The 14,863-nt window shown below is 39.6% G+C and overlaps 1 protein-coding gene across 1 annotated transcript in view; it reads right to left on the bottom strand.

Moving 5' to 3' along the window:
* The window catches only part of ARVCF (ARVCF delta catenin family member), a 169,509-nt gene that overhangs the window by 154,562 nt on the left and 84 nt on the right, over positions 1–14,863 (bottom strand). The window contains 1 exon segment of the mRNA XM_035895366.1: positions 14,787–14,863. This exon segment is cut by the window's right edge and continues 15 nt beyond it. Within this exon segment, the coding sequence (XP_035751259.1) occupies positions 14,787–14,863 (77 nt within the window).

Here is a 14,863-nt window from a genome sequence, read left to right as displayed (position 1 = left end):
CCCGGAGGCCCCGGGGGTCCCACGCTGCCCGCCCCGCCGGATGATGAAGACAAAGAGGGGAGATGTCAGGGAGCTGAAGGGCTGCTCCGCCGCCTCCGAACACGCTAACCCGCTGGCTGCGGCGGCAGAAAGCCCCCCGAGAGCGGCCGCGCAGCGGCCTCGCGAATTACGGGGAGGGGGGCTAAGAAGCAAGCAGATGAAAGGCAAGGCTCTTGCTTACTTTTTGCACTTCACTTCGAGATTAATGCCACCCCTAATGCACCACCACCCGAGCAAGCTGATCTTCCATCGCAGTCTCCTCCCTTTTCCATCTTACACAGATGCAGTGAGGCTTACAGCTCAAAGTGCAACTGGCCTCATTTTTTAAAACCATTCACCTGCCCGCAAACCTGTCCCACATTCCGTAAAAGATTGCCTTGATAAATTACTCATTACCAAAACGAATGCCAGATGTGCTATACCTTGCATCCACCACATTCTGCAACAAAAACTGGGACTTCACAGCAGGGTCTTCACATCCATTTATTGCTCATAAATTGGAAGTACCCAGTCTTTGAACAGGCAGCCAGGCTGCAAACCTCCATGAAATCCCTGAGAAGGAGGAGAGCTTCCCGTACTTCTTATTCTAGGATCTGATCCTTCCTTCTGCCTTTTCCAAGAGATTGCGCAAAGGGTAAATTATTAATAAATATATTAAGACATCAAGTCTTATAAGAAAAAGACGTAGGTAGGTAAGTGCAAACCAACCTTAACTAAACCTGGAGGCTTTCCCCCGGGGGAGCCATCACAGGGCAGGAGGGCACGCTCAGCCAGCACTGGACCTAAGCCTTGCCCTTGGGATGTGAGCACTTGGCCAGGGCAGAGGCGCAGCCAGCTACGGCCTCCCCCGGGGCTCGATAACCAGCACTGCGCGCAGGCACCAGCCAAGGGGCAATGGTTGTTTTTCCTCTTGCGTACGAGGCTCCTGCAGCAAACCAAAGCAATAAATAAATCCACCACTGTAACAGCTGGTGGCTGAACAATGGTAATTAGGGACTGAAAGCTACTGGAATCAAATTAAGAGACTATCCCGGGAAAACAGGGATAGAGACAGCGCGACCAGCTATAAAGCAGAAAGTTAGGTACATTACAATTCAGTCTTCTTCAATTATCAGAATACACGCCTTTGCACAAAAGTATCTTTTTATCCCAGCTTCAGGTTCCCCGAAAATTCTGAAATATGCATCCAGTGTCATGTAATTAACATGGTAATTAATTTCAATCCTACCAGGTCAACATGAAAAGGTGGCATCTCCTACACTGACATTTAAGACCAGAAGGAATGTTTCAGACCTATTTAATCCTAATTTCAGCCTTACTGTTACTGCCAGTGTCGGAGTTCCGGCTGAATATTAGAGCTGAGGCTTTGTATGTTAGGGGCAGAGCACAGGGCAGAACTATGTTACCCAACTCTGATCCTAGTTTGTTTAAAAATAAATGCCGTAAAGGTTGACAAGGGCAATGGTAGGTGTTCCACAAGGTTTCGCTGAAGTAAAGTATTTGCTTCACTGGAGGGAAAAAATATGCTCCGAGTCTGTCTACAGTGGAATAATTTAGCGGCAACTGGTAGTGGCCCTTAATGAAATACTTAAAGGCCAAAGCAAAAGGAACGCATTTTGTATGAGTCTCCTGCACTTTTGTACAGCAGTCTCCCCCCCTTCTCCTTGTCCAACTTTTCTTCAGTTAACAAACTAAAATAGCTCAACTTTTGTTGAGGCCATGCTGGCACAGAAAACTACCATTCAATTTAGGCATGCACATGGCTATGTGCCAGGCCTTTATACACTGTCAAAGAAAAAAAACATTATAAAGTCTATATCCATAGGGCACTGAAGTAGCTACTCTTGCATGCAAAACGACGAAACTGAAAACCTTCCTGATGGACTTGCCAATTCTTACTCGCATAAGAAGTCTCTCATGTTGTAAACCCACAGGTATTTGTGCAAGCCATGCACGATTAGCGTTGCTGAATTTTGAAGTCCCACCTTCTGGAGTCAGGTTGTTATTGTAAAACATAATTTTCCTTTGAAAAATATAATAGATGCTTGTAGGCCTTCTGGTTGTAAAGTAAATTTTGGAAATGTTTTGACTCAAAGCCAAAGATTTATTTAAAAAAAAAAAAAAAGCAAAATACATCTCAAGTCCCCTTATTTCTTAGCCACTTGCAATATCTTACCAGCTCATATAATTCTAAATGCTGGGATTTGGCAACGCTGAAGTAAAAGAACTAATTACCTAAATAAGAGTTATGGATTAGATCCCTAAGGTTATACTGAACTTCCAAATTCTGGCAACGAACACTTTATCCATTAGTATCAGACTGCTGACTACATCGCAAACTCCCTCTCCCCCCTTTATTTTTAAATGAGCCTAAATTTCTTAATCTGTCACGTTTTTCCCAGCTGCAAAAGTAGGGTGAAGACCTTCTTTATTTTTTCTGAGAAATTAAAAATTTATAAATGGGAAGGAATTTAATTCTCTGGAAGGTACAGTAGTATAGTATCTGGGCCAAGCTCGCTCTTTTTATTTTCTCCCATTACCCTTAAAAAATTCCCCATCACTAGTGCTGCACTATAGATTGATCTGCTCTCAGAGGCAGTAAAAATGAAATGGTTTACAGCTCTGCCTGGAAACATAACATATGGCCTCAGTGATATGTAACTTCCATAAACCCAACAGAGCAAGAAGGCACAAGATGAATCAAGAATCCCAGCTAACCATATAGGCAAAAGCACCACCATCACCCATGGCAACTCTCAGAATTAGACAGCCTATATTCATATAGGTGCTTCCATGCCAAGGGTATTTTATGGTTGTACTGTGAACTTCATGCAGCAAATAAACAAGGGAAGTGAGAGAACTAAAGTACAGTACACCGTGATGTGTCTGTGCCCTACTGGAATGACTAATAGAGACAAATGAAAACAGAACCTTGTAGCTCCAAGATACATTTTGAAATCTGTTAGTATTTCCATCATTTTTAAATATATTTGAAAAGTTACACGAGCCCTTTCAAAGCATCCGTACTTGCTCCAGAATGGTTGCCTGACTCTAGTAGGACAAATCCACCAGGGTAATTCTAACATTTCCATCAACATGGTTTTAACAATCTTTTTGCTTTCATACTGCAAGGTTAGAAATGGAGATGAAGCCAGATTGCCTCGATCAGGGAGTAGCTGTACATAAGGGAAGGATGATTTTATGTGTCATCCTTATTTAAGAACCCAGTATCAAAGAAGAGGGCTAAAGGATCACAAGGCTGAAGACCAGTACGGCAAAGAGGGAGCGGACACTTTCTATAGGGGGACACCATTAGGCATTTCAGTAAATTCAGGGGATTTTCATTGGTATACAAACACAGCTTGCATCTTGCTGCATCTAATATCAGTCAACTCCATTTCATCCAAGTTGTCATATGACAGGATGAGAACAAGGACGGTCTGGTGACAGCACTGCTTACATTAGAAATAAAGGACAGAGGAAGCTACATGTCACTGCATATAGGTCGCAGATGAATGAATGACCTATGTTTCTTCCCAGCAGCTTCATTTAGATAAGAATCAACTATATTTTACAGGGCTAAAAATAGAAAAATCCCCTCCAGTTTGAGAAAAAAAAAATTAAAATAGCATTGCATTTATAACAGAGTGACAACAACAAGGAAAACATATCAAATTTAAGGTTGGCACTGTGACCATAATTTCATGCTGTAGTTATTGGATAGAAAAACAAGGACACTCAAATGCAGGAAGGAAAGACCCAGTATTAACCAGTTTTCATTTCTGAGATTTTGAGTTGGGTTTTGGATTTTCCAGATTATATGTGCTGTATTTCAACCTGCACATTACAATCGCTTGCTCAGAAGACACCAGCTTAACGTGCCATTCTGGCACGTTAAGGGCAAAAATGTGGTCTGCCATTCTGTATGGGATTGATAGCTGTCTGTACGATCAACCGATTTTTATGTAATTACTGTCCTCCTCAAACCAAAACCTGAAGCTGTTTTGGAGTTTTTTCTGAAGAGAGAATTAAGGTCTCTGTGTATGAAAGTTTATTCCAGAGCAAGTTTCTTGTATTTGAAATACTTACACATGAAAATAACATGGCAAAAAGGAAGAAGAGCTCATGGAGATGGGTTAGAAACACGGAGGCTACAGTTCTTTTCAATGTTTAACTACGGTATTTTAAAAATGCCATTCTGCCAGCAGCTAAAGATACATTTTAGATCAAGTCCCTAAAATGAACTCCGACATTATTCTACAGCTTTTCTCAGTCTCCACAACTATGGTTAAAAAATATTCTATTCAGCCAGTAATTTGGTAGCTTAAAAAGGGAAGCAGTTTTGTTGTTGGTTTTGGGTTTTTTTTAAATATATATATCTAAAGAGTAGACTCTGACATTTATTTAAATCAAAGGCTTTAATTATAGTTGGCACACAGCCTCAGGCTGCCCGTGGCCATCTTTGGCCATTCTGTTCTCAGTCACACCGATGACTCCAGTGAATTACTCCACATTTGTGACAAAGCAAGTGAGAGCATAATTTGAACCATTAACGAGATGACCCAAACTAGCAAAAGACTCAGTAATTTATAAATGTCATCATAACCCAACATTCATTTGGGGCTCTTTCAGCTTCAGTTCATGAGAGCTTATAGATACTGGAGACAGCTGAAATGGAATTGTAGAAAATTTTTGGTTTTCAAAGCCAGGTTGAACCCTTCAGGTCCAAAGCTCAAAGGGCTCAGGGGAAGAGGAAATTGCCCGTTTGCCTGCCTGTTGGTTTGAAAGTTTCTGCAAAATATTCTTGCAGCTACATGTGGATCTGCAAGGGAAGAGGCTTATGAGGACCGACTGACTCCTGTGCAATGCCTTGTAGGGATAAAGGTCTGCCTTGCTTGTACACATGCGGATCAAGGCCTGTATCCGTAACAAAATCTTTTCATATCTTGAGAGTTATAGTGCAAAAAGGTCTTGTGAAGGTTTAAACTCTTTCTTCCTGAACTTCCCAGCTGACCTAGTACAGTATCATGCTTGGGAACTAAAACACAGGAGGGATTAAAAATCTTAAAAAGCCAGCACCGTTAATCATGTTCTGTTGTCTGAGAAATAAACAAGCAGCAGAACATGAAAAATAAATCACAGCTTTAAAAGGTAAGATGTTTTCATGTTGATTATCAAGAAGCAGATGTGGTAAATATGACTGGAAAGTTGGCTTTTAAAAAAAACCCTGTTGAACCTGATATTACTCTTTAATGTTTACATTTGAATGTTCCTGTTTTAAGACATTTTTAATAATTACTTGAAGTTCTACTTACTGATCTTGCAACACTCAGAGGCGTCACGCAAAGAACTTAGATGCCCATTTATATAGCAAGGTACACACAGCAAGTAGACTTTATTTTCAATGTGTTTCTCTTAGACGTACTTCTAGAAGAAAACAGTTCTGCTAGTAAAGCAATGTAAAATCATGGGAAATTATTATGAAACTCTGAATTTGTCATTCAAATGAAATAATTTTAATTTAAAACTGGCACAGGTCCAGGCCATAAAGGTTAGCAGTTGTGGAAAATTATTATTTCACATATCTTGCCAAAACAAAGTAAGAAAATCCTTGCCTTTCAGTTGCTTCCAAACCCTCATTCAATAATAATAATAAAAAAAAAATAAATCACTAAACAAAAGAAGTCGAGACTTTTCAAGGCAAATGAAACTGCAAAAATATTCCTGAGATGCTTAGGGTAAACACGGTCGTTGCTGTGCACTATTATAATCATTAGCATAAACCAGTTGCTGTCCTGCTGACAAACATTAGATGGCACTTTGGAATTTAGCAGTTACCACATAGAGTTGCAGAGCACATACTTAGGAGATGAAGTGAGAGACATGAAAACGAGGTACTGTGGAGGATAGAAAAGTGAGATTTCTGCAAAGGCAGGCATCTTTGAGCTAAGGATGTATTTTCAACCTGCACTTGTAAAACTATAAACCAGCATGTAATTAACTTTTTAAAAAAGTTCTGTTGGAAAGAATAAAGTAATTCTTTCTTTACCAGACAGAGGGTTAGTTTCTCAGTTACTGGGTTCCCTTTTTTTTAATTTATTAATGAATCCTTTGGGATCTACTTTTTAGACTACATTTGCTGACAAAGTTTTATACAAACCCTTCTCAGATAACGCATCAGATTGAGCGGATTCTGCTGCGTGCCAGCAGATCTGAGCCCCAAATAACTTCAATAAGTGGGGTTTAGGTGGTTCACTTATCAAATAAATCCCTTCTGGAAAGCACTTCCCAGCTTCTGATGCAGCTGGTCAAAGCTTCTTACTTGTTGAAATTGATGCCAGTATTCCCATTTTCTTTTGTATCCATGTTTTTACCATCTAAGGCCTTAAATGAAGAGTGAAGAATAATCACAGAGAAGCTATAACCAGAAATAGATGAACCAGGAAATGTAAATTCTCGCAGGAATACTATTTGAATCCATCTTTCAGAAGCTCTCATATGATGTATACCGTGATGCCTGTTGCACAAACTTTCTTTTCTTGTTAGAAGAATGCTATGGCATTCCTCATGCAATACAGGAAGCAAATTCTAGGATTTCCTTTGGAATTTGGATAATCCCAGCAGAAGGGCAAACAGCAGGAGCTCCTTGAGCTCACGGCACTGCAACATGCCATAATGTCACATTGGAAAGTCTCTATTTGAAACACCTGCAGTAATTCCAAGTAATTCCAATTCCAATTCTACTGCCCTGGCTGAATTCCTGTAAGGTGCAGGCTGGCTTTGCAACACTGTCGTGAGAAATCTGCAGTACTTGGGCCCTGAGAAACATCGGTTCCTTGCTTCCCGTTTCCACTGTTGCCGAGCTATCAGCAAAAGTTCCTGGCTCTCCCTGTAAACCAGAAGTCGATATTTTCACACAGACGGGAAAATGCTCATAAAAAAGGCAGCAAAAGCTCCAACCTCCAAGCTAAACTCAACTATTATAACCTCCAACACAGCAGAAGCCAGGGACGGATCATACCTCATGCATGGGGAACACGTCTCCCTGAAAAGTAGCTGAGTAATGGCTTCTGGTCCAGTTCCTGGGATTCATAGGTACAGCAAATATCTCTCAGCTCACACTGAATTCTGATCTAAGAACTCATTCTCCCATGGGAGTCATATTCCCAAATCTCCCCCTTCCCCCCCCCCGGGAACCTTTGAATAGTTGCACATATGCAGAAGCTGAAACCTGACCCAGGTCATTCCTAGAAATTCATTAAGACTACTCATACGTACTGGATTTACAGGAGCAGGCTGATGGCATAGCTAGCGCATGTGTAACTGCACGGGGATCTCTAGGCCAAAAGAACACCAGAGCTGAATTACAGAGACAGGGGAACAGAGAGCAGGGGCACCAGCCGCTGGCTGGAGACCAGGTGTGATGTGAATGACAGCGAACTGTACTGTACCCCTGAATCCAAACTTACGTTTGTATGGTTTCAACTGGTTTTATCAAGGAATTAGGACCATCCCTACAAATTCTTTCAACCTTTTGCAATCTGCTCAGTACTAGCAGAAGTAGAATGTGCATGGGTTAAGTACCGATGAGGTTTTTTCTGGGTGTTTGGCACTGTAACAGGAAATAGTGCTGTAATACCGGGGAGCTGTCATGAACCAACAGCATTGTTGTCTGTACCTGACCTTACCTGTAAGGCAAAAAAAAAAAGTCATTTTCCATGCTGTCAGTCCCTTAATATGAGCACAAATATGTTATATAACAAAGGAAGCCAAGAAGCACTACAAACTGGAACTAATTGCATAAAACTTCACACGCAAAGATGGAGCAGCATTCTGTATGAGATGGAGAGGAGAAGAAAAGGTAAGTGAATGACTCAGTGCTGCTCAGAACCCATTTTTGCTTCTTCTCTGCATATGTTCAAACATATATACAATATTAATGCACCCATGTTCATATTATCAAAGCACTGGAAACAGTCTCTATATTCTAGCAGTCTGCACTATGTCAGTGTGGCACAGAGAATCTTAAAAGTAATGAAATACAGACAGAAGAGCTGTTGTTGCCCAAAATGTAGCTCAGAACGGTTAAGTTGATAGTATTTTCTTAGAAAAGCAATTTGAGCTGATCTTCTTGTATTTTTTTAAATTCTCACCATGTGTTCTGGTGTGCTTTAGAGTTCACCTTTTACTTGAAACTGACCCTTAATTCATGAAATGTCATTTTTGGCAGAAGTCACAGGTACCTCAGATTAACATAAAGACTGAAGAATATTGGTGCTTAATTATGGCTACAAAATACCTGCCTAAAAAATAAAAAAAAGAAAGGAAAATGTGTTTGTTAGTTCTTAAACAGGTGTTATGTCTCTGGAACATAAGTTGAAATATAAATGATCCCAACTGTAACTATGAAAATATTCTGCAGCTTTTCTCCATAAACTGAGTTTGCTGGAACAGCTAGCATCACATTTGCAAAGTGAAGAAAAAAATGGATTTTATTAACTTGGTTGATTACTAACATTTCAAGATAGCCTTTTGGGGTATTATTTGTTGGGAGGGGGTTTGCGTGTCTTTTTTGGTGAGGATGTCAATAGAAAAAAACCAAACAAACAGTATTTGATTTCTTTTTAAGTTTCTTCATTCCCACTTACCTCTCTGCCTTCCTTTCAACTCCGTTTTGTTAATACCTTGGTTAAACACAAAGTTAGGGAACATTTGCACCAAAACTATATATAAATTTATGAAAAAGTATGGTCAGACATATGTCAGAGCTGGAGGAACAGATGAAAAAAGCTCTTACCAGAGAGAGGTAGGACACTAATTAAACACAATAGAGAATTTTGAGCCTGTGTTTCTTACCATCCCTCTTAACAAATGAATAACCACGGTAGCCATAAAAAAAGGCTGACTCAAAAACCTCATCACTTAAATTATTTGTTTTTCCTGGTTTGTATTTAAACCATTTATTATTGCATGTATTTCCTTAGCTCAGAAGAAACAGTTCTTGCATTGCTCTAACTCCACCACTTTCAGCATGGACAGGTACAAAGGGGAACAACCCACTAACCGGACTTACGCAAGACAGATTTGTAACAGCGTAACTTACCGTACCTGGCATCACAGTAATTATATTCTTTCAATTTAAGAACAACAGGGAGAGAAAACAAAATCCAGATCTGTAGTGAAATAGTTAAGCTAATACAAAATAACTGGAGAGCAGGCTTCAGTGAATCATTAATAAACCTTTATAAACGGCATAACCACAAGCCCTATTTCAGAGATGTCTGTCTCAGTCACGTCTAAGGGACCAAATTATTGTGCATGGTACAAAAGGTACAAACAAGCTCAGTTCTGCCTCCAACACCATATTTATGCCATGTTAACCACTGCAATTGCACAATCATGCACAGGGCTGGCTTTACAAGTAACAAGCTTGTACAAGAATGTACATTACTAGGTGTATATGAGATAGCTACATAAATATGAGATATTAAGCTATATTCATCAGGATCACATCACGCTGATTCAGTTTGGTTTGATTATTAGAAATTTCAGCCCATACAACACACTTGCACATTTTACCATTAAGAATCTCAGCAAGCCTGATTCTTACAGGACATGAAAAAGCACAACAGATTGACACGATGAAACCTTTGAAGCTGATGGCCTAACGCCGAGTCAAAAACTCATCAGTGAAGCTGGCTGGATTGAAGTTTAAAGTCAAAGCAGGATCCAAAACTTGCATTTGGCTTTTGAAACCAAAAGAAGCGATTTTATCGCTTCTTTTAGGGGAGGAAACCAGTCACTACAACCGATTTAAGTTCGAGTTGCAGTCATGGGTCTCTTGGCACATGTTGTTGACTGACAGACCTCTAGAAAGCATACCACAAACCCTCTAGCCGTTGTTCAGTCACTGCTTACTGCTTGGCAGCCTTTACCAACTCTGGCATCAGGACTGAAACAGAGCTTCCTTCTTATGGGAACTACTGTTCGATATGTAAAAGCATTCCATAGAGTACAGCAGAATTCTGTAAAACTTACAACAAGACTATCAATTTAATACCGCTAGGTTTTAAACAAAAACATAAGTCTAAGAAAAAATGTACACCAGAGTGAAATTATGCTGATTGGCTTTTTTAATAACAGTCCTTCTAAAAAGTGTGTGGGAATACATATATGCACATACACAAGGTCCAATTTGGGTTTAATCTATTCCAGTACCTCCTTAGCCAAATGTACCAGGTGATATATCTAAAAAACCCAGTCAAATTAAATAAATTTTTTATTATTGGATGATTTGGTCAATGCAAAGACTTTTCTGATCATCTTATGTTACTTTGTACAGGCGTAAGAGTCAATCTGATAAGACAGACTCTCCAGCAGCATGCAAGGGGCTGATTTCTGTTACTTATACCATGTGAGATTTGGCAACTCCCACAGCTGTCCCACCTGTAAGAAGGGGGACAATACCTACCTTTTTTATAATGGGGACCCCTTTCAAATCCCTGTAGGTCACTGCAAAATCATTTAAGTCGAAGTATTGTTACAGTGTGTTTGCTGGCAAAAAGCTTTACTAAATGCTGTACTTGATTTTGGTTATGAAACATTAACAGGAATGGAAATTGTTAATGTGTACCAATGGGAAAACAATCTTTGAACGCAAACATTGTTGGTCAGCTCCCCAGCTGATCAGACTTGACAGAGCTTCTCTGAAACTCATGGAGCCATGCCAATTTAAACCAACTCAGGATATAGCCTTGCGTTTAATAAGTTTCACATGTCTGATGTTTTAATAAAAGTAAAAAAAAAAAAAAAAAGAGAATATTCTTTGTTATTAAAATGTTATGCTCTGAACGGTTAGCTCTCCAGTGATAATATTGCAGCTTTGTGCCTTCAGCCCACTACAGGACATACCCTACACACGCACTTTCATAAATTCTCCCTGTCCAACTTTAGCTCCCACTGTGAAGAGCAGCAGAAGGCTGATTTGAAAAGAAGAGAAATAGAACCAGGTAGATTAAACCAAATACCTCAACACATGAAGAGTATTAAGATTTATCAAGCTTGTAAAAAAACGTTACCAAACAGATACTTTAACATCTAGAAGACACGATAGCTGGTACTCACCAGTGACTTAAAAGCTCATTGGACTATGCCTGCATTGGTAAACTGATAAAAAGGCACAGACTGCCAAGACTCCCACAGCTTGGGACAGTATAACAACCAAAAAAGTTTTGGGGTTGGGTTGTTTGGTTTTGTTTTTTTTAACATTCTTTACTGCAAAAATTAGAGAAGCAAACACAAATACACATTAACAGACAGCTCTGCTCTTTTTAGTACAACCAGATTTTCACTTTCAGAAACAAATAGGAACGGCCAGCAACGCGGCTCCCACCACTCAAAACCAGAGTAGGGAACAGAGTCAAGAGCATCCTTAAAAATTAGGAGGATTTTTAGGATACTTTTATTAACCAGATAAAAGCTTTATGATTAAAATGTCATGAAATGTTACATTTTTCAGAGTAATGCAAAGGCTTTCATTGAGTAACTAATGACCTTTTGTCCAGAGGGTTCTTAGTCTGGAAGAGCACTTTATTCCACCACTTCAAAATCCGCAGTAACGCACATGTAATGTTGCACATCTTCCAAAAGTTCTAGAGTTGAAACGCCCCAATTTGCGTCACTGGCTCTACACTCGGCAGCAAACTCTAATTGAAGCCAACCTTTAAGACTGGGGGAGCTACACAGGGCAGAAGTTGCATTTACCCACTTGTTCAACAGCATCGACCACACCTGGAGCTTCTGTCCCTGTTCACCAGAAACTGTGCTGGTTAAAGCTAGCGGCCTGTGTGGCAGGAGCTGGTTATTGCCTCTTGCAGGAAGGAGAGATGGGTACAAAACCCCTACGTAGCCTGCAGGTTTGGGAGGCTCTGCCTCCCCCACAACGGGCTGTGAAAACACAACTGCTTTGGCCACCACCTCAACAAAAGACTCTCACTAATATTAATGGAAGACATTTCAGCAGCATTTAGGACCTCTTACTGTGAAGACAGTTATCGCCCAGAAACCCCTCCTCTGGGAAAAATTCCCATTGAAGAGTAATTTCAGCTATTTCTAATGAATATCTGAAAAAAACATTAATGATTTGTTTAGATTGTCCAAGTAATCAACTTCTCCCATTAAAAACAACTTTAAGACACTTCTTAGAAAAATCCCACATGCTTTCTTAATGTAAAATTAAGAAGTCTATGCACATGGTTTTTGGCAGTTACAGCACATCCCTGGCCTCATTTGCAGATCTGATATTTCTTGTCAGGGGCCAAAAGACACAAGGCCATGTACGCTCCCAGTGAACGTCAACAAGTGCACCACAGTTCGCACGTTCCATTCGAGTATTCTAAATTTGCACTGAACAGGCAGAACTCACCAGTAAGTGAAGTGAAGGAAGTGGCTAAATGGGCTGCCTAGGACAAGGAGCTATTGTTACGGAGAGAGTTTAAAGTTGGTATTTAAAAAAAAAAAAAAAAAAAAAAAAAGGGGGCAACAAAAAAAACCAAAAATTAATTTTTTAAAGTTGGAAAAAAAAAAAAAAAAAAAAAAAAAAAGTGGCCAGCAAAAATATCCAGAATTAATTATTTAGAATTAATATTTGGATAAGACCTTGATTTTTGAGGACTTGAGAAAACTGTTACACTTCTGACACATTGCCTATATACTATTTTTCCTTTTCTGAAATTAAAAAAAAAAAAAAGCAAGCAAGCTTAATTTTCTTTTCTAAGGGAATAAGTTTGGGAGTGTACATTACAAAAAAAGTACTGAGAGAGATTCTGTTAACAAAGCCCTGAGTATACACACTTTCCTAAGAAATCCCTTCGGCAGATTCCACTTTGACACTCAAACAACACAGAAAACTGATGCCTGGTTATGGAGATCCTTAAAGATTCTCATAAAATGGAGTTAACCTTCATTTTTTGCCCAAATTCTACTGAGAACAACTAGATTAGGTTTAATCACCTAACCAATTTCCAAATGGAAAAGCTGCTACTTGAGTTACTTTGTAATATTACTTACAACAAAAGGTTGAACAGGGTGATAAGCAGCAGTCAGTCCTCACTGAAACACAGCTTCAGAGAGAGTTGTATATCACTATACTGCGTGAGCAGTCCTTACAGACAGCATAGAGTGGCTTTTGCTTTGTGTACTCTTAACAATGAAATGCAATATATAATAGTAAAGATGAAATCGTTATATATCCTGCATAAGACTGAATGTACAGCTTTAATCCTTCATTTGAACACTATTTAATTAATTCTTGTAAGTCAAGGAGGAATTTGGCCCTCAGTACATTTAATGAAACTTCACACAAATAACCTTACAGTAATTCTTAACTGTTCATATTTAGCTATTCAACCATTTTATTTCATTACTCTGAAAATCTCAACACTAATTGTTTATGAGCTAAAGCTCCCCTCACCCAGTGGCAATGAGCTGCATGTACACAGATTCACTCCGGGGTCACTTATGGGGGCTGTTTCTCCATAAGCATCACGTAGACCCCAGTAACTTAAACTCTTTTATTAACTTTTCTTGGAAGTGGTTAGACCTTAAGCCATAACACTGCAGAAAACTCATGCTTCATCAGTTTTGTGGATAAGGAATTTCATTCTGGAGCTATTAATCAGGCACTTTGCACAAAGTCATTCAGGAAAAGTGAAGGTGAACTTGTCCTTTTTCTATAGAAAAAATACGTAAGCACGTCTCCCCTCTCCCCAGCCTGGCTGCTAATCAAGAGGGTAACAACGCACAGCTCCTACCAGCTACTGTCAGACTTTTAGCTTAACCAGCGCAGGCTGCTCCTTTCACATGAAATCCCAATATTCCAGCATCTCCACGTACAGAACATGGCAGCTGTTAATAGAAAAGCTGTGCTAACATAATATAATGTAAGGTCTGCCTGAATACAGCTCAATGCAAGTATAATTGTAGAACAGCCTGGCATAATTGGGAAACAACTTTTAGAATCCCCATAGCCTGGAGTTTCTCTCTGAATTGAATAATGTTTTCTTAGGAAACAGACCTTCACAAATGGTACTATTGCTTCTGCATGACTTACCTTGCATGTCAGAGTGATTTGTGAGCTCAAATAATTTAGAGATGTAAGTAGTTTGTCATTGCACATTTAAACAGTTAAAGAACACATATCAAACAGAACAATATTTGGAAATCTAAGGCTACCACAAAGCCAGTTTGCATCATTAAAATAAAGTCTATCAATTCAATAAACATGAGAAACAAATTATGAAGTCCTCCCTACACAAACAATAAGACTTCACAGGAGGGAAATCCCTGCTTTTCATGCTGTTCCCTCTATTCAAAGACCAACTATTTCTAATGGAAATTTTGTTTGCTATGGAGATTATGATTCAGTCTTTTTCAATCACTGGCACATCACCATACTTACAGCAAGTGCATAGATTTAGAGGAGGGTGTGAAGATCTCCCTTTAGGGCTTAGTACTCAAGGATGCAGACATTTTTAAAAGTTTCCCATGAGCTAAGAGGAAGCAAGAGCAACTTCTAAGCCAAGGCTCTGAGCTACCCAATTAATCGATGAAGCATACCAACTCTGGGGTATCAGAAGACAAGCTACGGAATGAAATGCTGACGACAAACAAGATGCACCTGACTTTCTGGAATGGGAAATTCTGGTATAGGTGAAGTCTAGCAACAGGTAAAATGAGCAGGCTGTTACCTGCAGTACAAGCTGCTGCCAGGCGGTTGCCAGTGGCTGACCATTGCCAATGTTGCAAATGCTCATTCGGTCTGCTG

The sequence above is a fragment of the Egretta garzetta genome, unplaced genomic scaffold, assembly GCF_000687185.1.
Source record: "Egretta garzetta isolate BGI_Z169 unplaced genomic scaffold, ASM68718v1 scaffold25, whole genome shotgun sequence".
NCBI classification, from domain to species: Eukaryota; Metazoa; Chordata; class Aves; order Pelecaniformes; family Ardeidae; genus Egretta; species Egretta garzetta.
Note: the sequence above shows the minus strand (reverse complement) of the source record. Positions and strands in the feature narration are given on the sequence as shown.